Source organism: Malus domestica, chromosome 13 (genome assembly GCF_042453785.1).
Source record: "Malus domestica chromosome 13, GDT2T_hap1".
Classification (NCBI taxonomy): domain Eukaryota; kingdom Viridiplantae; phylum Streptophyta; class Magnoliopsida; order Rosales; family Rosaceae; genus Malus; species Malus domestica.
Window position 1 is genome coordinate 11,000,515 of NC_091673.1, and position 23,900 is coordinate 11,024,414.

At 37.7% G+C, this 23,900-nt stretch overlaps 3 protein-coding genes and 1 long non-coding RNA gene across 17 annotated transcripts; 2 read left to right on the plus strand and 2 right to left on the minus strand.

Moving 5' to 3' along the window:
* The first annotated feature begins 748 nt into the window (after positions 1 to 748).
* LOC103452690 (probable inactive DNA (cytosine-5)-methyltransferase DRM3) lies at positions 749 to 8,011 on the plus strand. 2 transcript variants are annotated; one of them, XM_029091507.2, is made up of 11 exons: positions 749 to 975; positions 1,645 to 1,734; positions 1,823 to 1,951; positions 2,135 to 2,231; positions 2,514 to 2,560; positions 2,818 to 2,925; positions 3,273 to 3,372; positions 4,044 to 4,156; positions 5,359 to 5,461; positions 5,819 to 5,898; positions 6,421 to 8,011. In XM_029091507.2, the coding sequence occupies exons 3-11, from the start codon at positions 1,829 to 1,831 to the stop codon at positions 7,783 to 7,785; spliced, it is 2,136 nt and encodes a 711-aa protein (XP_028947340.1). In that variant the 5' UTR covers positions 749 to 975; positions 1,645 to 1,734; positions 1,823 to 1,828; the 3' UTR covers positions 7,786 to 8,011. The 2 variants fall into 2 exon arrangements, with proteins under 2 accessions (XP_028947340.1, XP_070666548.1); XM_070810447.1 differs by lacking the exon at positions 1,645 to 1,734 and having other exon boundaries at positions 830 to 975.
* Positions 8,012 to 10,493: 2,482 nt separating this feature from the next.
* On the plus strand, positions 10,494 to 15,292 carry LOC103414536 (probable boron transporter 2). Of its 13 annotated transcripts, none has more exons than XM_070810468.1 (13): positions 10,494 to 10,697; positions 11,292 to 11,524; positions 11,639 to 11,721; positions 11,918 to 12,110; positions 12,264 to 12,402; positions 12,558 to 12,723; positions 12,824 to 12,993; positions 13,083 to 13,253; positions 13,391 to 13,486; positions 13,720 to 13,857; positions 13,946 to 14,265; positions 14,366 to 14,633; positions 14,821 to 15,292. In XM_070810468.1, exons 2-13 carry the CDS (start codon positions 11,421 to 11,423, stop codon positions 15,106 to 15,108), a joined length of 2,136 nt encoding a protein of 711 aa, XP_070666569.1. In that variant the 5' UTR covers positions 10,494 to 10,697; positions 11,292 to 11,420; the 3' UTR covers positions 15,109 to 15,292. The 13 variants fall into 13 exon arrangements, with proteins under 13 accessions (XP_070666569.1, XP_008351131.1, XP_070666572.1 ...); XM_008352909.4 differs by having other exon boundaries at positions 12,824 to 12,990; positions 13,080 to 13,253; XM_070810471.1 differs by having other exon boundaries at positions 12,824 to 12,990; positions 13,080 to 13,253; positions 14,366 to 14,627.
* A 2,628-nt stretch (positions 15,293 to 17,920) lies between these two features.
* LOC139190544 (uncharacterized) lies at positions 17,921 to 19,415 on the minus strand. Its single transcript, XR_011574834.1, has 4 exons — positions 19,240 to 19,415; positions 18,978 to 19,043; positions 18,828 to 18,872; positions 17,921 to 17,967 (listed from the first exon to the last, which is right to left on the minus strand). It is a non-coding gene; the product is annotated as an uncharacterized lncRNA (long non-coding RNA).
* A 372-nt stretch (positions 19,416 to 19,787) lies between these two features.
* On the minus strand, positions 19,788 to 23,783 carry LOC103452652 (polygalacturonase At1g48100). Its single transcript, XM_008392183.4, has 6 exons — positions 22,733 to 23,783; positions 22,149 to 22,316; positions 22,001 to 22,045; positions 21,695 to 21,902; positions 21,434 to 21,515; positions 19,788 to 20,673 (listed from the first exon to the last, which is right to left on the minus strand). Exons 1-6 carry the CDS (start codon positions 23,651 to 23,653, stop codon positions 20,172 to 20,174), a joined length of 1,926 nt encoding a protein of 641 aa, XP_008390405.2. The 5' UTR covers positions 23,654 to 23,783; the 3' UTR covers positions 19,788 to 20,171.
* Between the last annotated feature and the right edge of the window lie 117 nt (positions 23,784 to 23,900).

Below are 23,900 nucleotides of genomic sequence, written 5' to 3' on the forward strand. Positions count from 1 at the left end.
TTATTAGATCTTTATTTGTCATTTTTCATTAAAACTAAAGTTTTTTTTTTTTAATTTTTTGTTAGTTTTCCTTTAAATTTAGTCATGTCAAAAAAATTTTGCAAGTGGAAAAGGAAAAAAAAAAAAATTTAAGGTGGAAATAACACCACCCTTTCTTGACTATTATAACCTTTCAAGCAAGGGTAATACTACAGATACTAAATTTATAGACAAAACTTATAAACTAAGTGATGTGTTACAAATAGGAATGGAGCACGTTTATCATTGCTTAAGTAATTATGCAGTCATCATTATCAATGTCATTTAGTTTACAAAATTTTGTTAACAAATTTAGTCATCTTAGCATTACTCTTCAAATAAGATATGAAAGCGTTTTCAAGAAACAATAGTTATGTACTTGTTGAAAAAATTACTTCAAATATATATATATATTTTTATACATTAACTTACATTTTTACTAATAATTAATTTTAAAAACATTATGTGCGCTTTCGGTTTTTAAAAGCACTCACCAAACAGCCCGAAATTTAACTGATGCGTAGTGCGACAAGCAGTTGGTGAGTGCCATTAACAATTTCTACAGATAAATCAGGCGGGTGAAATGAACAAAAGAGGTGGCATCCTAATCATGACACGTGTCAGTCATGCTTTCTTTTCCGGGACGAATGGCCCACCACCAACACAGTCAGTAAACGCACGGAAGCCCGTGACCCCTCCTTTTTAACTGCAGAGAGATTCTCCTCCTATTAGAGAAGAGACTTTAACGGCAGTCAGTGACGCCGTAACCTCCGAAGAGTAGAGAACCCACAAGACCGTAGTCAAACAAGTCAGTGATTCAGTTGTTCTATCGCGATTCTGGCAGCTCTCACTTCGTTTCCCAACGAACCTTCCTCCCGCGGGAGAGAGTGCAGTCGACGCGCCCCTGCATCGGCCGCTTGGACTCTGCTCCTCTCCTGCCGTTGAATTTCCGATCAGGTATGTTGTCGACCACCGAACGGCGTGTGCATTCGCGCTTCCTTGTTTCATTCAGCTCAAATAATTGTTGCTGAAGATTAGAACGTCTCTTTAGATTTTATTTTCTTAAAGTTGTTTCTTTCTCTGTTCGTTATCGTTCTGTTGTAATTGCATTCTTTTTCGGTCTGTTTGGTTGCTGAGAAAATGGAGGAAAGTAAGATTTTTTTTTGTTAAATTATTAGGGGCTTAATTGTATGAATTTGCATGACTAATTTGGTGATTAGGTATGTGAATTGTGGTTTAGCTTAATTATTTACTTTGCTAATGGGGATTATTGATATGATTCTATTCTGTAATTGCGCATTGAGCATTTGGTATGTTTGCAAATGTAGCACTTTCATTTCATGTAAGAAATATAATGCATGGCTTCATAAGCTCGATTGCTTTCGCTAGGGTTCGTTACAGGTGCATCGTGTCGTGTAATGTGGTTCATGCGAAAGTACAAAAGAGGGCTGACTGGTTAGATACATAGATTTCGCGGTTTGTAGCTTACTAGTATAATGCAGACAACGATTTGCCGCACTATATAATCAACTAGATATTGCTGAATGGTGACCTTACAAATCAAGAGGTTATTTGGTGGTTCACTCCCCATTGAAAGGTCTAAGCTTGAAGGTTGTTTTCTTGCAGAGGGTGACTGGCGGCCTAGCGTATGCGGTTTGTTGTCGATTGTAAACTCATCTTTTCTATCTTTGCTTTATCTGTTTCATTTTGGAAAAGGTATGCTTTTGTACTAGTCCTACATTATCCTTTGGAGATGGTTCAATGTCATCCGTGTATTTATGTGCTCTCTATTTCTACTGTATAGGTCAATATGACAAATTACTCAAACAGAAAAAGTTCATCAGAACAGGAATATGAGAAGGCAATTGTGGCTAAAGAAGAGATCTTGGATTCTGAGTTGCCTTCAGATCCTGCATTTTCAGGCCATTTTGGGGTACAGTCACCATTTTATGATACTTTTGTGAGTTCATATGAAGAAATTTCACCATATATGATATATCTAACTAAGTCAATTGTGTAGAATTTTGAAGCTGGCTGAGAAATGATGTATGAGATAAGTTATATAATCCTTGTTATTCGCTTACTTTTGTTTTTTTTTCTTCCTTTGCAATTCCAGAACAATGTCGCAAGTTCATCGGGTAGCAATTCGAGATCAGATTTGATTGGAATGGGATTTTCACCATCACTTGTGGACAGAGTGATCGAAGAAAAGGGTAGGTCATGCCAAACTGTGCACTCTATTAGATTTGATCTTACTAAATATGGGTGAGGGTTGGTGGGGTTAACAGTGGCATTGTAGATTTAGAATATTAGAAGTAAATAACACTGAACGTGGGCTGAATACATGCTCACACGCACATTGGTACACCCACAGAGGCTTGATGGATCCCATTTAATGCACTCATTGTGTTATTATCATTATCCGGATCTCGCAATCTGATAATGTTTTTTTTCCTCCAAAATTTTGATGATCGAGTATTTTTCTTCAAATCTAGGTGAAGGCGACACAGAGTTGTTATTGGAGACACTTTTGTCGTATCCGGTAAGTGACATGTTTTTTGTTGACGTTCCTATTGTATATGTTTTTTAGTTGAATGGTTTTCCCAAAATCATTTGTTAGTTCAATTCGAAATACTGAAGAGAACATCCTAGCATTGGTGCAACATCTCTCAGTCTCTTGATAATTTGCATGTGGGAGGGCCGGTGAATTTATCACTGAATTTTCAATTATTAAGTGCATGCCTTGTACTTACCAAGGAATTTTGAATGCTTATAGTTAACCTATTTTGGAATGAATAGGATTCTCGAAAGTCAGATTCTGGATCATCTGATTCTCTGGATAGCTTATTTGATGACAAGGATGTAACCAGTCATCCAGAGATTCCTAGTATTGCTGAACCAAAAGAGGTAACCTGAGAAAACTGCTGTGATCTTGTTTTCTGAATCTATTGTTTACTTACCCAGTATACTATTTGTGATTGATCTTTTCATGTCACTGGTAACTATGCTAGTGACTTCCAATGCTCCAGTAGTGTTGTGACTGAAAGTAGATTATGCAGTTCGGTGACAAGTGCTTTGTGATGCTTAAGACATAGCAATCTTAACTTATGTGGAAATTTTCTAATAAAGCAAATAAGTTGCCTCTCTTGTCGTGATGAGGATAAAAGGAGCAGATCATTTTATGATATATTTTTTTTTAATGTGATTTGTTTGTCTTAATTTGGACATGCTAAGGCTTCTTTAACTTTTGGCAGGAGCCTGATTTGCCAGATGGACTTAATGAGGAAAAAAGGGCATCCTTACTGATGATGAATTTTTCTCCAAACGAAGTTGAGTTTGCAATTGAAAAGCTTGGTAGGTTGAAAATTCTAAATTTTAATTTAAATGCAAATGTTTGACTTGTATTGGTTTTTTATATTGAAAAGAAAAGTAGGGAATGCTCACTGGTTGACAGTTTTTGCGCTTATGACTAGTCTGCAATTCCACATACTTTCCATAAGTTTTTATGTGTTATGTGGATAAGTCCCAATGTGTTTGGTTTTAGGCTCCTCTAACTAGGGTTGTGTAATTGGATTAAGGATTGATATATGGAATGAAGCTTATTCCAATCTATACCTCCTGTTAAGTTTAGGGCTATTACTGCTAACAGTTTCACAGATATTGAACCAGGGGAAGAGCTCCACAAACTTACATTATTGGAACTTGAGTACATAACATAAGAAAGCTTCTGTAAAAGTAGGAATCTGTTCAAACTCTGTATGTGTCTTGAATTTTTTGAGCGTGGGTATGGTGAATATTTTTTTTAGTTTAATACACAATTAAGAAAGCTTCAGCACACGCCTAGGTGGCACAATTCATTTCATATTCATGTTTGTTGAACTTGTCTAATACTTGGATAAATTCTCTAAAAAAGAATCAGTATTGCTGGCTTTTATCTCTTTTTAGTCCTGCTATTTAAAATCTCCTACAATAGTATGTTCAACATTTCAATATTGGGTGGTTAATCTTGTTGTGCTTCATATCAGGTGAAGACGCTCCAATTAATGACTTGGTGGATTTTATTTTTGCTGCTCAGACAGCGGTCAAACTTGAAAATGATGTAGATGATACAACTCATGGCGGTGAAGAAAAAAATGAGGTCTATGATCCTTGATTAAATTGTTATTCCATCTCATGACATTTTGGATATTGGCAACAAAATTAATTATATTTGTGTGATACTTGTCCAATATATGCTTCAAGTCTTTTGGGAAAAGAAAAAAACTAATGCATATGCATGACACATAAAGTTCGTAGAAAGTTGAACTTTGCTCGCTAGTCCCATTGGACCTTAAATAATAAACCTGGCATTAGTAAATGAGTAAATTGTAGCAATAGTCCCTCTACTTTAATCAAATTGGGGCAATAGTCCTTCAACTAAAAATCCATTACCATTGGTCCCTCAACTTATCAAAATGTGTAGCTATAGTCCTTTTCATCAATTTTGTCAAAATTTTGTTAAAATAAGTTATGTTGGAATGACCATTTATACAATTAGGGTCCCTCAACTCATCAAAGTGTGTAATTATGGTCCTTTTCGTCAACTACGTCAAAAATTTTGTCAAAACGAGTTATGTTGGAAGGACCATTGCTACAATTGGGTTAAAGTTAAGGGACCATTTCTCCAGTTGAATTAAAGTTGAGGGACCAATGGTAATGGATTTTTAGTTGAGGGACCATAGCTGCATGTTTTGATGAGTTGAGGGACCAATGGTAATGAATTTTTAGTTGAGGGACCATTGCTCCAATTGAGTTAAAGTTAAGGGACCATAACTAAAATTTACTCTTAGTAAATCTATCAATTCTTTTGGCCACTTTGGATGCCAAAATGGTAATAACATTTCAGATGAAAACCACGATAATAACATATCAGATAATTTAACTCTTCCATGTAAGTTATGTTTCTTTTTCCATGCCACTTTATGGAAGTGCATAACTGGACATTGTTGTGTTAAATCTGTCTTTAGTCTCTTAAAATACGTTGCATTTTTTTTATCATGTCCTATTTCTAAACAAGGTCTACATTTAGAGTTAGATTTCAAAAAAGAGATTACAGAAAACAAAATTTACCTTTCACCTTGAGGAAGGGATTTTAAGTACGTGTCATAATGACAATGGTCTAGGGTAGGATTTTTCTCTTCTCTCATTAAATGTTCTTTTTTGAAGCAACAAGTTTGCAAAAATGTTGCTGGAACATGCATTTACATAGTTGCGATGTTGTCCAGCAGCTATTTCACCAAGTGTCTGTGTTTTTGTGATTTTGTATTGTACTGTTCAATAATCTAACCTTCTGATTCGCAGGATGCTAATGATGAAAAATTATATGGGACCATGGAGAAGACACTCCGTCTGCTTGAAATGGGTTTCTCTGAGAATCAAGTTTCTTGGGTAATTGAAAGGTTTGGTGAGTCTTTTATATAATTTGCTCCACTAGACCTGGAAAGAAAGAACGTAATTGGTTGCATTTTACTTTAAACGTAATCATATTTTTCAGTGGAACGCTGTAACTTGTAACTGTAAAAATAGTACTTATCCTGACCTTTATGCTATTATAATCATTAGTGGTGACATTACAACCAAGTTCCTTTCAACACAATAAATTTCTTTGAAATGTGAATTGTTAGATGTTCTCTACTGGAATTTGAAGGGGATGAATCACTTGTGACTACAACATGATTAACTCCATCTTGTTGCTATGCAGGGTGATACAATTTTATTTGCTTATTACTTAATCATGTTTAACAGTCATTTGCTGTTTCAGGTTCAGGAGCTCCAATTTCCGAACTTGCAGACTCAATCATTAAATATCAAATTTCTGGAAACTATTATGAAGAAACTAAGGTCGGGATGCATTCTTATAATCATTTAATGACTTTTCAATTGCTGACATGCTGTGTTTGGATAATTTATTTAGCTTCTTATAGTCCAAATAATTTTTTTTTAGTGGTTTTTGCTAGCAAAGTACCACTACAAGTAGTTCATTCTAATGTGAAATAGTTATGACATTGTGTATATATGAGAGATATGCCAAATTGTGTTGACAACCTTAACCTAATCCTAATCTTTCACCTTCGAATAATGATATATTTGTTTTAAAATTAAATGGTCCTAGATGGCCTTACCAATTTTTGGATCTCCTTGTTGAAGCACATATGCATAATCTCGTGCATGTTTTACGGGTCTCTGTTCATTTACTCTTACAAGTCAGAAGTTGAAATATAATTTTCCATCTCAAATGGCTATGTTCATTAGTCATTGCTTGTTTGCTTCTCTCATAACATGCTTATTTCTGAAACTGTATGGTCTATATCATTCATCATTTAGGTTGGTTTACTAATGTTTGGAACAATATATCTGGCACAGTACTCAGCCCCTTCACGCAGTGCAACAGGTTCCAGATGTTATGCTACAGGATCATATGATTCAGTTAAAGTTGAAAACGAGGAATTCTATCCACATACAGTTTCTCAATCAAGGGGTGGTATTTTAACAAACAATTTAGGGAAGAGGCCTAAGCAAGAGTTTAGTGGTGATGATTCAAATTTTGTTCCAAATGCTGTTCCTCAGTTCAGGTCGTCCAGGCAGATAGCTGAAGAAAAGCGTAGAGGGAAAAGGCCAAAACAAGAGTACGTTCATAATTCAAACTCTTTCCTTGACCCAACATGGATGGAAGAGAAAGTTGACCCTGAAACTGGCAAAGTTGGAATTCCTAAACTTTTCAACAACAATCCTGGCAAAAGTGTGAACCTAATGGTGGCTAAACCTCCATATTTCTTTTATGGAAATATTGTGAGTTTAGCATATGATTCGTGGGCAAAAATTTCTCAGTTCTTGTATGGCCTTGAGCCTGAATACGTGAATACTCAATTCTTCTCGGCCTTGAGTAGAAGGGAAGGTTATGTACACAATCTCCCCACCGAGAATAGGTTTCGCATTGTTCCTGAGTCACCGATGACCATTGAGGATGCAATGCCACATACCAAGAAATGGTGGCCTTCGTGGGATACAAGGAAGCAAGTGATGTGCATCAGTTCTGAAACCAGTGGGATATCTAATCTTTGTGATAGGCTTGGAAGGTTGCTTTCGAATTCTCATGGACTGCCCTCTCCTGAGCAACAAAGGGACATCATTCATCATTGTCGCTCATCTAATCTTGTGTGGGTTGGAAAACACAAATTAGGCCCTGTAGAGCCTGAATATTTAGAGCGCATCCTAGGCTACCCATCGAGTCACACTCAAGTTGCCGAGAGCAGTTTAGTGGAAAGGCTTCTCTCACTTAAATATTGCTTTCAGACAGATACTTTGGGTTATCATCTTTCTGCGCTGAAGTCTATGTACCCAGAAGGATTAACAGTTTTCTCAGTTTTCAGTGGAATAGGTGGGGTTGAAGTTGCTTTACACCGGCTTGGCATTAAATTGAAGGGAGTTGTATCTGTAGAAACTTCCGCAACGAAGAGGAAGATATTAAGGAGGTGGTGGGAGACAACGAGACAGACTGGGCACTTGGAGCAAATCGAAGATGTTCAAAAGTTGACAAGCAACAAGCTTGAAAATTTGATGAGGAAATTCGGTGGTTTTGATTTTATCATTTGTCAGCAGCCGTGCAGTGACTCAATTTCTAAGCTTCCTCCACAGAGTGACTTTGTCCCAGGTTTTGACTTCTCCTTGTTTTATGAGTTTGTTCGTGTTTTGCAACGCGTGAGAACTATGTCAGAAAGAAAGAGCTGACAGTTTGCATGCTCCTCATGGATTTTGTGGTACATCTTTTTTTTTTTTTTTTTTAAGAATAAGCAGACTAGTTCTTTCATGAAAATTTGAGCTTGAGAATGTCACGCCACTTCCAGATAACGCGCGCGCGCGCACTCACACACCGAAAAAACGATAGCAGTAACATATATTGACTAATTTGTGTGCGTAAGTTGCAAAGTTTATGATAATTATGTTGATACTGGTATTTCAGCCTCGTTCTTGACCGTTATGACGAGAGATATAGCAAGAGGTAGATATATTTTGGGTGCATCTGTGTCCCCCTCGGCTTTACATTTTTGCATTCACTTTCGGTGTGCTTGAAGGAACGATTTGAGGTTCACTGTTGCCCTACACTTGGGGAATATGTGGCTCACACGTGTCCCTCCAATCTTTACGTTTTATTTTATTTTATTTTGCTTATTAAGTTAGAATGAGGATCCTCTTCGGATCCTTTTTGTAAGGATTATGAGAATCCTTCAATCGTATCATTACATCGTGCAGTCAGAAATCATTGTAATATTTTTTTTATTTAAAATTGAATATAAACAATATTTAACAAAAACTGACCGCATAATATATTATAAACGGATAGAAGGATTACCGAATTCTCACAAAGAGGATCCGGAGAGGATCCTCATTCGTTAACTTACATTTGGCAACACGGTTTGCAAAATTGGTGGCGAGGATTATGAAGCTGTGCCCTGCCCTGTTTCTCACAGTGATTAATGAAAAGACTTCTTCTCTTAGTAAAATGTATTTCTCGAACTTGGGATGGTTGCGGGATGTGAGTAGTTAGTCCACGTCAACTGGCAATTGCAATCTCGCAAGATTTGTTTCGCATTGGAGAATTTCTGCTAAATAAAGACAGAAAAACATAAAAGAAAATTTATAGAACTAACGAATTGAAAATCATTTTCCGAATTGAATCTTCACAATATACTAGATTGTTTTAAGTATTTCTACATCTCCAACGTTGCCAATGAATTTGTTGAACAATAATGGTCACTACTTTATGGACTATAAACCAATCTAAATTGGTAGCTGCATGCAAGAAATGATTGAAAATCATGATTTCGCTTTTATAAAGAAAGCCAGTGGTAAGAACCAAAGCAAAAGGATTTTGGGTTGAATTATTATTCTCATTATTAATTATTATTTATGTTAAGGTCGAGTTATATAACTGGAGAGATTTTTCAGTGTACGGATACATACGTTATGTATTATTGTACAAGTGGAGGGACATTTGAAAAAAAAACCCTCTACCTATTAGTACGGCGATATATAATATATCGTCTCATGTTCTAGACATATAGAAAAAGGTTTTATGTAACTTAACAGTGAATTGAAAGATGTTCCGATTGGAAAAGGCTTTCTTCTTGTTATGAACACTTTGATTATGGGCAATGATGGTAGTGGATGGAAAATTCGAAAACAAACAAAATTCACAGCACATAGATTACGTCCCCAGGGCCTATAGGGGGTCCCATAAGTTAACCACGACATTTAAACGTTGTATGTAAGTTATTGTAGGGTTGCAAATTTATTTTCTAGCTAAATAGAATTCACCCATGTCACATATGAGCTATGAGTAAGATTTTGTATTTGGCACGCTTCAGTTGTACGACCAACTAGCTCTTTGTCTGATGATGTTTTTTCTTTTAAGTTGAAAGAAATATCCAACGCGTGTGTATTTCAGCCGGTTAAGTATATATCTCTATAGACTCAAATTCATGCGTAGATTTTTTTCTTTTTCTTTTGATGTATCAAGAAAAAGTTGAAAGAAGTCTCGTGTTTAACTAAGCTTTAGCAAAAATGTTTCCGCGTTAATGCCGGCAGGAAGGTTAAGAAGAAAACGAAATGCATTGTCTATATCCTCTGTCATGATCATAGATCTGTCATAAGCATGATTATGATTGAAATTCACTTGTTCACATTGGCAGTCAACTTACTCGGCATAAATAGAACCCTAATAGTGCTACTTTTGTCATTTTTTTCACTCACTTTGTGTACATTTGCCATGAACTTGGAAATCCCATACTTCCACTACGAAGAGATACACTTAGGACGATACAGAGCACAATTAAACACCTGAAAGAAGTTCTAGTTCGAATTCACCATATCTAAACGACAACAAGAGGGATTATCGGTGCCACTGAACAAATTGACTATTCATAGATTTGGCAAATAACTTGGCTAATTACTTGGCTAATGGGAAACAAACAACTTTTAGTCGGGCAGTTTCTTTTTTTTGTTTTCTTTCCATTTTCTTAAAAGCAGAATGATTTTGCTACAACAATTCATATTTTTGGGAGCCGAAAAACTCACTGAAATAAAAAAAATAAAAAAATTGAGAACGTTTTCATGTTGCTCCCAGTGTGTAAGCAAGCACTAATGTAAGAATATTTTAATTTTTAATGAAACCTAAAAAATGGCCAGTTGTTTTTTAAATTGGCCTTCACCCACATCCCATAAATAGGGGTAGGATTATCTCTCCTCCTAATCTCTCTTTCCTTCCATCTCCTCCTATTTAAACGGTTACGATTATGCTATGTCTGCATCTTATTTTGAATTTTTTATATAAAGAATAAGATAAAAAAAAAAAGTGAGAAAAAGAGATGAAAGAGAATGGTAATAGAAGAAAAGAGAATCTTACTCTATAAAAATATGAGGCAGAGATGGTTCGAGGCAACTCACAATACACTACCAAAAAACATATATACTTTTCCATATTTTACACAATAATACGCTATACAGTATACTGTATACACAACAGAGAAACTTTTACAGGCCTGGCTCTCTCTCGGTCACATACACTCAGGAAATCACAGACACGAAAAGCAGCTACATTTTCTCTCTTTTCTCATCACCAGCACTTTCTGTGTCTGATTGAAGTAAGTATTTCATGCTGCAGCTACTTTAAATCTTCATCCTTTTTCGTTTTCTACGTATTTTTTTACATTCTCAGCTTTCACAATGAAAGCTTGTTGTTTTTTTTTTCTTTTTCTCTTTGGGTTTGTAGGCAGATTTCTGTTATTTTCTTTGCAGTTTGGCTGTGATGTTGATGTTTTCTTCCTTTGTTTTTGACCCACATTTACTATTAGCATCAAATCTACAACTTTGCCTTCTCAGAACTTTCCAAGCTTATATATTTGGAGCTTTGCTTCCACCCTTTTGTGCGTTGTCTTCGTTTGAAATGTAAAACAAACCAAAAGGGCTGTCTTTGATTGGATTTAGTTGTCCAATGCCACTCTCTTTCTGAATATTTCTCTGCATTTTTCATCTGGGTTTCAAGGTTGGCATGCTTATAACCTTTTGTCTAATCCTTCTTGGACTATATGACGTATTGGGGTTGTGCTTAAACAGCAAGAATCAAGATTTACCATTTTTTTAATCAGCTTGTATCTGTCAGAGATTCGATTCAATTCAATTCAATTTAGTTCAGTTATTGCTGTTGACACATTGATATCTTTGCTTGTTTAATGTAGATTTGGGTTGTCGGTTCTTCCAAGCCCACCTCAGTCACCTTGGTAATGGTCTGACTTTTGTAGGTCTTGTCTTGGTTTCCTGACTGCACTTTGAGATTTGGTATCTTTGGCATTCAAGAAAGTGAAACCATGGAAGAGACGTTTGTACCATTTCGCGGAATTAAGAATGATCTTCAAGGGAGAATGATGTGTTACAAGCAAGATTGGACTGGTGGTTTCAAGGCAGGCTTCAGGTATATCCTTCGCTTGCTATCATATACAGGATTCCACATCATATTCAACTGTGATTCTTGCCAAATTTTGGTTGGAATGTTATTCTGGCTTGGTAACTTGGTTAATTGTCTCAGGATTTTGGCGCCCACCACTTATATCTTTTTTGCATCCGCTATTCCGGTTATTTCATTTGGAGAACAATTGGAAAGAGATACAGGTAACATTTTATACCGGATTCTTCGGTATTGTTTGTTGTTGTTGCTCAGTTTCCATTAAGTGCCTTATGGTTTTCAGACTGAGTTTAAAATGGTCCTAATATCAAACGTTGATAAGAAACATCTGAAATTATCATTCTACAGGTTATGCATTAGAGTTTGAAATTTATGTTTTGGCATCATTTCTGGTGTTCACAGGTGGGGTTCTCACAGCAGTTCAAACATTAGCATCTACGGCTTTGTGTGGAATTATACACTCGATTCTTGGGGGTCAGCCTTTGCTGATTCTCGGAGTTGCTGAACCAACTGTGATTATGTACACGTTTATGTTCAATTTTGCCAAAAATAGACCAGAGTTGGGATCAAAGCTCTTTTTAGCATGGAGTGGATGGTATCATATTTTCTTTGTGCTAATAAATGAATTGATATTGAGATTTCTGCTTTAACATTAATCTCTTCTTTGCAATTATCTCTTTTAGACTCTTTTTTTTCCCCAACTCTTTTGACTCTGGATCCGCCTTCATGAGTTTATATTGACGTGCAGGGTGTGCGTCTGGACTGCAGCATTGCTGTTTATGCTGGCTATATTAGGGGCTTGCTCCATCATAAACAGATTCACTCGTCTTGCAGGAGAGTTATTTGGCCTTCTCATTGCAATGCTCTTCATGCAGGAAGCTATAAAAGTAATTCATCCCTTCCTATTCCTGCATTTTATTTGCTTACAGAAATATTACTTGCTTATTTCACTTGGATTTTCGGTAGTTTCTGTCGGTCATAGATGGCATTGGTGGATTAGATCCACCTTTTTCTAGCTATAGTTCTGAATTTTATATTATAGGGACTTGTTCATGAGTTCCGCATACCTGAAAGAGAAAACCCAAACTCAGTTCAATTTCAACCTTCATGGAGATTTGCAAATGGGATGTTTGCTTTGGTTCTGTCATTTGGCCTTCTACTTACTTCATTAAGAAGCAGAAAAGCAAGGTCTTGGCGTTATGGATCTGGCAAGTGTTATTTTGTCTGGAGTTACATACACACATGTATAATTTCAATTTATTACTTTGCTACAAGAGACTGATGCCATTAGCTTTTTCCCTCTCACAGGATGGCTACGAGGTTTCATAGCAGATTATGGCGTTCCATTGATGGTATTGATCTGGTCTGCTATTTCCTATATACCTGCTGGAAATGTCCCAAAAGGAATTCCAAGGCGCCTCTTCAGTCCAAATCCTTGGTCACCAGGGGCATACGAGAATTGGACTGTCATCAAGGCACTGCCACATCCTACATTTTATTCTCTGCCTTCTTTATGGTTTTCCGCTTGACACATCAGGGTATTAATGGTTTGTTAAAATTACAGGACATGCTGAATGTGCCGGTGCTTTTTATATTTGGAGCTTTCATTCCGGCAACAATGATTGCAGTGTTGTACTATTTTGACCACAGTGTGGCTTCCCAACTTGCTCAGCAGAAGGAATTCAATTTGAGAAAACCACCTTCATTCCATTACGATCTACTTCTCTTAGGGTTCATGGTATGCAAATCCCTCTCACAGTGCTAGTCACTTTTTCTTTAATCCCCCTCCTAGAAGTTTAGTGGTTGCAAAAAAAAAAAAAGAGTTCAACCGGTATCCGTTTGCTTTGAGATTACGAAGTTTTTGCTGCATGACAGGTCATAATATGTGGTCTCTTAGGCATTCCTCCATCCAATGGTGTCATACCACAATCTCCAATGCATACAAAAAGTTTGGCCACACTGAAGCACCAGGTAGGCATACGTTAATTGAGTGGTTCAACCTCACTGTTCTCTGTGCTGTAACCAGAGGTTGTGAGTTTTATACCAACTCAGTGTCCCTTAAGAACCCAACAGGGTAGGGATTAAGCATTATAATGTGTTCGGAACATGGAGATGCACATTTTGACACTCACACACCCATGCACTCTTTTTATGTGGTTTAGAACTTCAGATTATCTTTACAACTATATTTGCTTCTGTTGCAGTTACTTCGCAATCGACTTGTAGCGACAGCAAGGAGATGTATTAGAAACAATGCCAGCTTGGAACAAGTATATGGAAGCATGCAAGAATCATATCAACAGATGCAAACCCCACTAGCATACCAGGAACCTTCAGCTCGGGTACGATGACTTGATATGCCCTTCCCCTTTTCCTTCTTTTGTTCGTTCATATGGCATAGACAATGCTAACTGTTGTCCAACAAAGCAGGGATTAAATGACTTGAAAGATTCAACTGTTCAAATGGCTTCAAGCATGGGTGACATAGATGCCCCAGTTGATGAGACAGTGTTTGATGTTGAGAAGGAGATCGATGATTTATTGCCTGTTGAGGTGAAAGAGCAGCGGCTTAGCAACTTGCTTCAAGCTACATTTGTAGGAGGATGTGTTGCGGCCATGCCTTTTCTTAAAATGATCCCAACGTCAGTACTCTGGGGTTATTTTGCCTTTATGGCTGTTGAGAACTTACCGGGTAACCAATGTTGGGAGAGGATTCTACTGCTCTTCACTGCCCCAACTAGAAGATACAAGTAATTCTCTTGACCCTTTTCTCCTGCACATCTTTCAATTTGTTAGCTGATCTCAATTTGTCAAAAAAATTTATTGAACTGCATTCACTTTCGTGTTCAGAGTACTTGAGGAATACCACGCCACCTTCGTCGAAACAGTACCATTCAAGACAATTGCAGCTTTAACTATTTTCCAAACTGCTTACTTGCTTGTTTGCTTCGGAATTACATGGGTTCCTACTGCTGGGGTTCTTTTCCCATTAATGATCATGCTTCTGGTTCCCGTTAGACAGTACATTTTGCCCAAGTTCTTCAAAGCCGCACACCTGCAGGATTTAGATGCCGCAGAGTATGAAGAGGCACCTGCTTTACCATGCAACCAGGCAACTGTTAGTTTCCAATCGGATACCTTTTTTGTTTTGTCTCACAGTTTTCTGATAAACAAGTCTGCAATCTGCTTGAGTGCTACTTCTCTGGAAACACAAGAGTGGATATTGAATAGAAGCCTTTCAGAAATGTTTCAAACAATTCCTGACCTGGTTTATCTGTGTGATTAATCTCCATGTGTATTTTCAGGAGCGGGAGATGAGTAGGACAGCGTCATTCGCAGACGAAGGAGAGATTTTGGATGGGATGATTACTAGAAGCCGGGGCGAGATCAGGCATGTGTGCAGTCCTAAAGTGGCAAATTCACCAACAGCATCATCCAAGGAATTCAAAAGTAGTCTGAGCTTCTCGGACAAGGTAATCAGTCCTCGTCTAAGCCAGCTGAGAGGCGATCAAAGTCCTCGGGGTGTCGGAAAAGGGCCATTTAGTCCAAGGAGCGGAGAGCCAAAATCATCTAACTTACGGAAGAGCGGCTGAAGCTTAGAACTCAGATATAAATAGAACAAGTATTTGCCTGCAGATTACTGTCAAATTACTACAAGAGTAGAATGGCATTTTCCCCTGCTTTTACTCGACGCAATTTCTAAATTTGGGAGAAGATTTGTAAGTTGTAACGAACTCCATTCATAACAGTGTTAAATATGAAGAGATATTACACTTATATCATTTCTAGCCAAATGAAGAAACTCTACGCGAATCGACGTTCATTGTTTACAGGCTTTTGAGCCAAAATGGTATCTGGGATTGACATAATTCCTCATTTTGGTTCCAGAGATTTGAAATCGGTAATAGTGGTGTCCGATGTTGCACACCATCAATATTTTGGTCATTTCGTGAAAAATCTCTATTAAATAAAGAGAAAATGATAAAAGTACCCCAAAATTTTTGTCAAAATCATTTTGGCCTATTGTTTATTAAATTGAGGGTATTTTTTTAATTTTGCTCCCTAATTTAATAGGGATTTTTCGCAAAATTACCTAAATGATTGATGATAGAAAACTCAGCGATCACTTCTATCGATTTCAAATCTCAAGAAATGATGTGAGGAGTTAGGCCAATTTCATAGACCATTTTGACTAAAAGTCTTTTCTTACACCATGGAAACCAATTTTGCGCTCTGTATAATTCCGCACTCTTGCAACAGTATATTTTGAGAGCGTGATTCGCGTTACAATTTATGCATTCGGAGAGGCAAAGTAAGATGGACGTGTCCTTAGTCTTTAATTGCATGGAAATAAAGTTGTGTGCTGTAGTTTTCACGGCATTTGACTTGGAGACCTCCGCGGGAACCATTTTCTACTTAGCTTCGGAAGGACTTTAGGCCCCATGGATACTACTCATTCCTTTTTCCCTGAATGATGAGAAGAACTCACACATAACTACAAGGCTAAGGTGGCAGTATTACGAACCAATAACGTGATATTAAGTTAAATCTCATTAGCATGCATGATATTCTGATAAGCTTCAGATACCGTTATCTTGGCATCTCAGTTGCATGCAAGTTTCTCTCCTACTTGCAGAGTTACATTGAGTTCTGCCAATTTTTTCAACAAGGTTTTGTAGATTAAGAGTAAAACTTCACTTCTTTAATCTTCAAGATTACTATCAACCATCTTAAGATTCAAAATGAGAATTCTTAATCAGCTTGCGGCAGAAAAACAACTGAGTATAAACTTCTCTGCCAAAATGCTACTACGGGATTTTCGAGAGTTAGAATTTGGTCATTGGATCCTTTGACCAAGGATCTAACAGCCGAAAAACCCGGTGGAAACAAATAATGAAGAAAGAAAACACACATCACAAATTCCAAAGAAGCTAAGCATTCACAATTCATCATAAACAGGCGATAGAGCATTAAAGCTTACAATGTTATCGCTTATTTCACTGCGAAAACTTCATCCCATACAACAAACTGGAATCTCAGGAGGAAATTAAAAACCTTGACATCAAAAGACCTAGCTCTTGCTGCTGAACTTTCGACCGGACATCTTCTCGGACTCAAACAGTATATGGTTTGTGAGTCCCCTCAAGGAAGACAAATTCAGATTCCATCAACGAAGTTGAATAAGAAATGCATGCATATTGAGAGCATGTTTTGGAGAATTGAATTCCATCAAAAGACAAAAATTTGGAGAACTGATCATCCAATTTGGTTTCAAATAGCCCGGATATACAAGGGCTTGTTTGGTACTCTACTTGAATCAAACTTTTTAAACTCAAAAACAATTTTCAAGTTTTAATCCTTAAAAACTTGTTTGGTAGGACTATTTTAAAAAACTGAACTCAAGACTAACTAAAAAATATAGTCTATTATCCAAAAACATAAAAAGTGAGTTTTTAGATTTTTTTAAACTTAAACTCACTCATATATTTTCCCTCCCTCCTCCCCTCTCATTCCAAATCTCTCTCTCTCTCCCCTCTTTTTTTTTTTTTTACCTTCTTCGTCTCTCCTCCAATCCGCTCTCTTCATTATCTCGATTCTTTCTCTTACTCATCTTCCTCTCTATCTCGTCCGATCCTCTCTCTTCTTTCTTTTTCCTTCAATCATCTCTTGCTTTCTTTCATCCTCTCTCCTCTTTCTTCCTCTCCTGCAACCCCTTCTTTTTAGACATCTTTATCTAATTTAAGTCGTAAGATTTAAAAATTTTAAATCGCAAACCAATCAAATTTTTGAGTTTTAAAGAAAATTGTTTTCAAAAAATGTTCTTAAGAAATGTTTTGAGAAATGATACAAATTTTCAAATAGGATACCAAACAGGCCATAAGGAACCGATTATAGTATAATTGAACGTTGACAGCCTTGTCACCGTTGTGTATATGTTGAAATTTTGGTTTAAGTTTTCTTGTATATCTTGATCATGTGAATGTACAAGGATACACATATAAAAGAAAAGAAGGACCGATTACATCCAACGGTCCTTAGACTAAACCCTAGAGACCAGCTATACTCCTTAATTGAAGGAGATTACACCAAACACTAGATATCAGCCATACTCCTTAATTGGAGGAAACCAACTACAAAACTAAGAAGAGATTTACACATAATTTGTCATGAAACACAGAAGGTGCCGTGTAGGCATGCTGCACCCATGATTTCTGGAATTGCATAATCTGTCTAGGGTTGGTAACTCTCAATAAGTCATATGCAGCATCAGTCACCCCATATCGTCTAATCTCTCAATAGATACTATAAACAGACAAACACGAATGCTAGATGCTTACTTATCCTTCAAAGTTTGAATCTTTTCTGGGTGTGTTTTGAATTCCCCCCCCCCCCCCCCCCCCAAAACCCCCCCCGGCGGGCACCATATCAACGACAAGTTCTGTATTGTGTTGCTGCATCATTAACGAAACAAAACACCAAAAAGGTAATGTGTTATTGTATTTTTCATGCACTAGATACTTATTCCTTGCAAATTGTACGTTCAAATTTGTTAAAATCAGTCAAGAAATACTTTCATAAAAGTTTAAAAGATCTGCAAAATCGCTTCTCAAGGACCAGAGACTCATTCATAACGATACAATAGGCAGGACGTCATACAGTTCTAAGGTAAATATCTTAGCTTGATGGTGACACCGGCACATGGGAGTTGCTCTAATCCAAATGTTATAATATGAGTTGACGACATGATTGATTCTTTGTGGACTTAAGTATAACACCACGTAGCAATGTGACGGTAGCAAACAAATTGGCAAATGCAAATCAAGTTTCGTAACGGCCTACTATAATTGATATTCCTACTGGGCTGGTTTGGTATTGCTGTGCTTTGAAAAAAAGCTGTTGTGAGATTAAGCGGCTGTGTTGTGAGAATAAGTGGCTGTGAAATAAATCAGCAGAGTGTTTAGTAAACTTTTTTGTAAAAGTGCTTTTGAAAAAAAAAAGCAGTCTGATAGTGGGTCTTTTCATTAAAGGAGCAGCACTGTAGCTCCGTGTGCTTTGAAAAAAAAACCAGTTTTCCAAAGCTGCAAATAGCAGCTTTAGTTTTTTTCTTTGATTTCAGCTTATTCTCACAGCAGCTTCCAAAATAAGCCATTTTTTTTCAGTTTACCAAACACCTTAAACCCTCACAGCTTTTTTTCATGGGTGCTTTTTTTTTAAGCACCTCACTCCCAAACCACCCCTTAGTTACGTTCAATCTTGTTGAGAAATCATAGCAAAACACATTTTTCATCACCAAAGAAATGAATTTGCATACCCGATGACCAACATACTTAACTCTTCGAAGGCACTCGCGGTAAAGCTACAAACACAAAAACAACAGCAAGCAAGCAATTTCAAATGTTAACGCAAAAAGATAATTTTTGTATACAAATACTAAGAAAGTGAAGACGTTTTCGATACTAACTCTGATCACATTGTTCGCAAGTTCAGGAGGCAATGCGGTTTGCAGGGACGGCATATTCTTCGTTTCCTGTACAAAATTCCCAAATCCCAGTCAAATCAACACAGTCGAATGTTATGGAATTATTATCCATGCGAAAAGCAATAATTCGCAATGGCAAATCGTCGTGCGGGCAAGTTCAAGGATGCAACTGCAAGGATGAAAAGGAAAGCAGAGGTGGAGGAACAGAAAGATTAGGAAGGGGCAAAAGAAGTATGGTTCTTACCTGCGACTGTTGTTAAGATTTATTTAAGGTTATTTATTTATGCGTCGCTGGAGCTTAAACTAAGGATGAGTTTGGAAGAGTATCATTCTTGTAGAACATGGTTTGATCGACACTGAGTTGATTAAATGTACACAGACACAAAGAAGACGCCAAGTAGGCGACAGCAGACCTGTGGCCAAAAGAGAGAAGATATAAACTTCATAAATGTAACTACAATACATTATTAATGTAGAAATACTAATATATGTAAGCACACACTTGAACAAAATTAGAATTTCACTATAAAATTAATTGACAATATAAAGAGTAGCTCAATCACTTGTAAGTACATGCAAGATCCCTTATTTTCCCGATGTGGGGGTCATATTCTCAGCATGCCTACTCACGTGTGACAAATTTTCAAGCCTAGCACGTGGACATACAAATCGGATGACGTGAAACAAGTGTAGCCGTTGGGTTTCAGAAAAGGGGCAACATGCTCTAATACCATAAAGAAAATTGAGATTCCACCATAAAATCAATTGGTAATATAGAAATAACTCAATTACTTATAAGCACATACAAAATTTCTATTTTTCCTGTGAAATTCATCCTCTCGACAACATTATCATTACTATATCTTAAGGCCAAAATACAAGACCCAATTGATAATAATTCCCCACATCACATCTCACAATAAGGGGGGGAACCCCAGAGAGGGATGGACCCATCAACAGATAAATGGCTCTTGGGCTCTATACAGTACACAGAAACTCTATATCAAGATAAATAAAACCTAAGTAACACGACCTAGAAAGTATAAGAATTCTCTCGTCTGACCACGTGACCATGTGACTATACTCACATACGAATAAGATACAACTCCCTGTATTTGATCCCACCCGATTATCTTTGATGTTGTATGTAAATGGTCGAACAAAAGATTCCTTGCTCTAGCAAGTATACTCAGACACCTCAGCCGCAACCTGAGGTTCCCCCTCTTGCAAGCAATCAATAGGGGGAATAGTAGCAGTCTCTTGGATTCCATAAGCATTCCAACAAAAGGGATCATCCATGAGTTCTCCTTCGTGTGGGTAAAGCTCAACTTCTGAGAGGGTAATATTTCTGCATGCTACGGTGTCACTGCATGCAAAGTGAATGGGAGGCGTCCTCACATCGTACGTCCCCTTTATGTTTCTGTATGTTAAATCTGTGACTAGTACTGCTGAGGTTTGGTTTAGGCATCCCTTTGATAGGCAGTAGTACTGGTCTACTAGCAGGCAGTTGAGCACATTCTCCATCTGGATGTTCTCGAAGAGGATGCCAGATACGCAGCCCGTCCCGCCTTGCCATGTCTTGATTCGGGCGCCATTGTCTGATTCACGTATGACTGCGTTGCGGACTGTGATGTTGGAGACGCATGCCCGAGAGTTGTGCACGCCAAGGCTCCCAATGCTGCAGGAAATATATATTAGCCAAATTAGTCACGGAGCGATATGATCGGTGGCAGACCCAATGGTGTCAATGTAGTCAATTAACCCAAATAACTTTCGTTTCTCAATAATATTGGGTTAGGGTATAACTTAATCACAATATTTGTGATTCATTAATTATGTGTTTGACAAAATGCCTCTTAGACTTTTTATTCGTAGAATTATGCATTTGTTAGGTCAAATCAGCTCTATCAATAATGCGGTCTCTCTAGCACTGATCATTCAGGATCTTGAAAGTTATATCACAAAGTTTCTGTTTGAAAAGCAAAGTTAAACTTAGGTTAACTGCATTTTACACCATGAGGTTCGGAGGTCATTTTTGCAAACTAAGCCATGAAATTTCAATTTTTACATTTTACATCACATGGTTTCTGAATTGCACCAATATAACCTCTCTATCAATTTCACTTCTGGTACAATTCAGAAACCACTTGGTGTAAAATGCAAAATTTAAAACTTCGTGACTCATTTTTCAATGACTTTCAAATTTTGTGGTGTAAAATGCAGTTAAGCCTTAAACTTAAAGCCCTTCCAACTGTTAAAGTAATTACCAAATGATCAAAACATAACATTTTTCATGAAGAAGTTAAGGAGGGCACTTTTGGAGGTTGAGAGAAAAAATGACATAAATACAAACGAGGTTTTGGACACAAACGGATGATAATTGGTAGGTAGCAGCCGAGAGAGTGTCATTTATTGATACAGATTATTCCTGTACGTACCTAATCCCGTGACTTGGCCCGCAAGTGACCCCCATTATATCAACATTTGCACACCCAGTTCCTATTGAAATGCAGTCATCACCTGTTTAAATCATGGCAAGTCAATAATTTAGGTCAATTAGTAATTTCAATACTCTTTTTTCACCTTCCGAACTACTTTTGTGAGTGCGGAAAAATTATAAAACATTCAATAAGAAATGCAAGCTAATAAAAATAAAGTACGAAGATCGTTACCCAGAATTACCAATCACAATTTCTTACCGTTGCTAATCATTGAGTCGTATATTGCAACAGATTTTGTGTTCTCTATGTGGATCCCATCTGTGTTGGGGCTAAGCTTTGGTGAAGAAATGGATATTTTCTCAATCAGTACTCCTTCACAGCCATCGAATTTCATGTGGAACTTTGGACTGTTTTGGATTCTTAAGCCTCTCACCACCAAATTAGAGCTCATGAAAAATCTGATCATCTGAAGGGAAAGAAATGGTAAAAAGATGAATAAAATTACCGTGACAGAATATTTACTGTGGTCAGTTCTTGAATTTGGTTGTGGGGTGATTTACTTACCGCAGGACTGTCACATGGTCCTGGCAGTGTTGATCCTTTGGGACCCTGGGGTAATTAACATAACAGTTAATACTATAAATTAGTAACTTAAACATGTTCAAGCTAGAAGGAGATATATATATGTATATATAGATGAACATTAAATTACCCTGTGAGGTTTGCAAGGGAGCTCCCACCACTTTTGGCCGTTGCCTTCGATGGTTCCAGTACCAGTGAAAGTCATTTGGTCGAGTCTGTAAAACACAAGCCACTGGTTTAGGCTGTCTGTTGTAGGCCACGTCTCTGGCCCGTCCGGCGGCATCAAAACCCCATCTACCTGTTTCACATTTCAACCTTAAGAACAAATTTAATGAACCAAATTTCATAGCAACACACAATTTGGAGTCCCTGAATGTTTTTGTGTTGATAATGATTCTTCCTAAATTCAGTTGCCTATGAGATTGGAATTCAAAACCTCCTCCGATAAAGTAAAAGTTAAGTTAATGTCACTAGAATAATAGCTTACTAACGTTTGGGATGTCACTATGATGATCCAAGTCAGTAACGCAATATCATGTAAAAATGTTTAATTATATGATAGTGTGTGAGTGAATAGACATATAGTTATAGTGACATGTAGATAAGTTTTTCTTCATTTTCAGGTTACTAATTAACTACTTGAGGTACGAGCCGCAACTAAAGAAAAACATTAGAACAAGGAATTTCTGAAAAAAAATATATATAAATTCTTACTTGGAATACTAGTCCTGGCTGGCATGGACCTGAAAAAATTGTTGAGGTGATTTTGAAGCAGTAATCAGAAGGAGCCAAAACAACACCTGATTCAACAGCACAGGCTTCCTTCCAAGCCTGTCTAAAGGCAGCAGTGTCATCAGCAGAGCCATCTCCAACTGCCCCATAATCCATGACATTAAACACACAATCTGAAGAATTACTAGAGTTGTTTCCAGGGTCATTTGGGTAAGGGTCTGAGGGAACATGTGGAGGAGGGGTAGGAGGAGTAATGCTCGGGGTTGAAGGAGCAACTGGCTTTTCTGCAGGGGTAGGAGGAGCAACTGGTTCTTCTACAGGGGTAGCAGGAGCAATGCTCGGGGTTGAAGGAGCAGCTGGCTTTTCTGCAGGGGTAGGAGGAGCAACTGGTTCTTCTACAGGGGTAGGAGGAGCAATGCTCGGGGTTGAAGGAGCAGCTGGCTTTTCTGCAGGGGTAGGAGGAGCAACTGGTTCTTCTACCGGAGTAGGAGGAGCAATGCTCGGGGTTGAAGGAGCAACTGGCTCTTCTGCAGGGGTAGGAGGAGCAACTGGTTCTTCTACAGGGGTAGGAGGAGCAATGCTCGGGGTTGAAGGAGCAACTGGCTCTTCTGCAGGGATAGGAGGAGCAAATGGTTCTTCTGCAGGGGTAGGAGGAGCAATGCTTGGGGGTGATGGAGAACCCCGATCTTCTGCAGGGGTAGGAGCAACTGGTTTTTCTACAAGGGTAGGAGGAGCAATGCTTGGGGGTGATGGAGAACCCCGATCTTCTGCAGGGGTAGGAGGAGGGGATGCGCTTTTGTTTCTCTTGTGGTAATGATATCTTCCTTCCACATTGCTTGCATACTGGAAGGTTAATAGAGTCATTGTGATCCATAAGACTCTAAACCAGTGAACGAGCTCCATGTCTTCCTATGAGAGAAAATTACCAAAATGCACTTAGAGAGAGAGAGAGAGAGGCATAAAGCTATATAAAGTGTTCTGGCAAGAGGACTAGTGGAGACATAGGCACTAATTTATACTCAAAGTTATGAGCTCACAAACTTCCCACAACAGTGAGTTGACCAAAACAAAACTTCCCACAGCACTGAACTGTTTTCATGCATATATGACGTGTCAGCATCAGGTGGAATGAAAGAATAAAATAAAATGA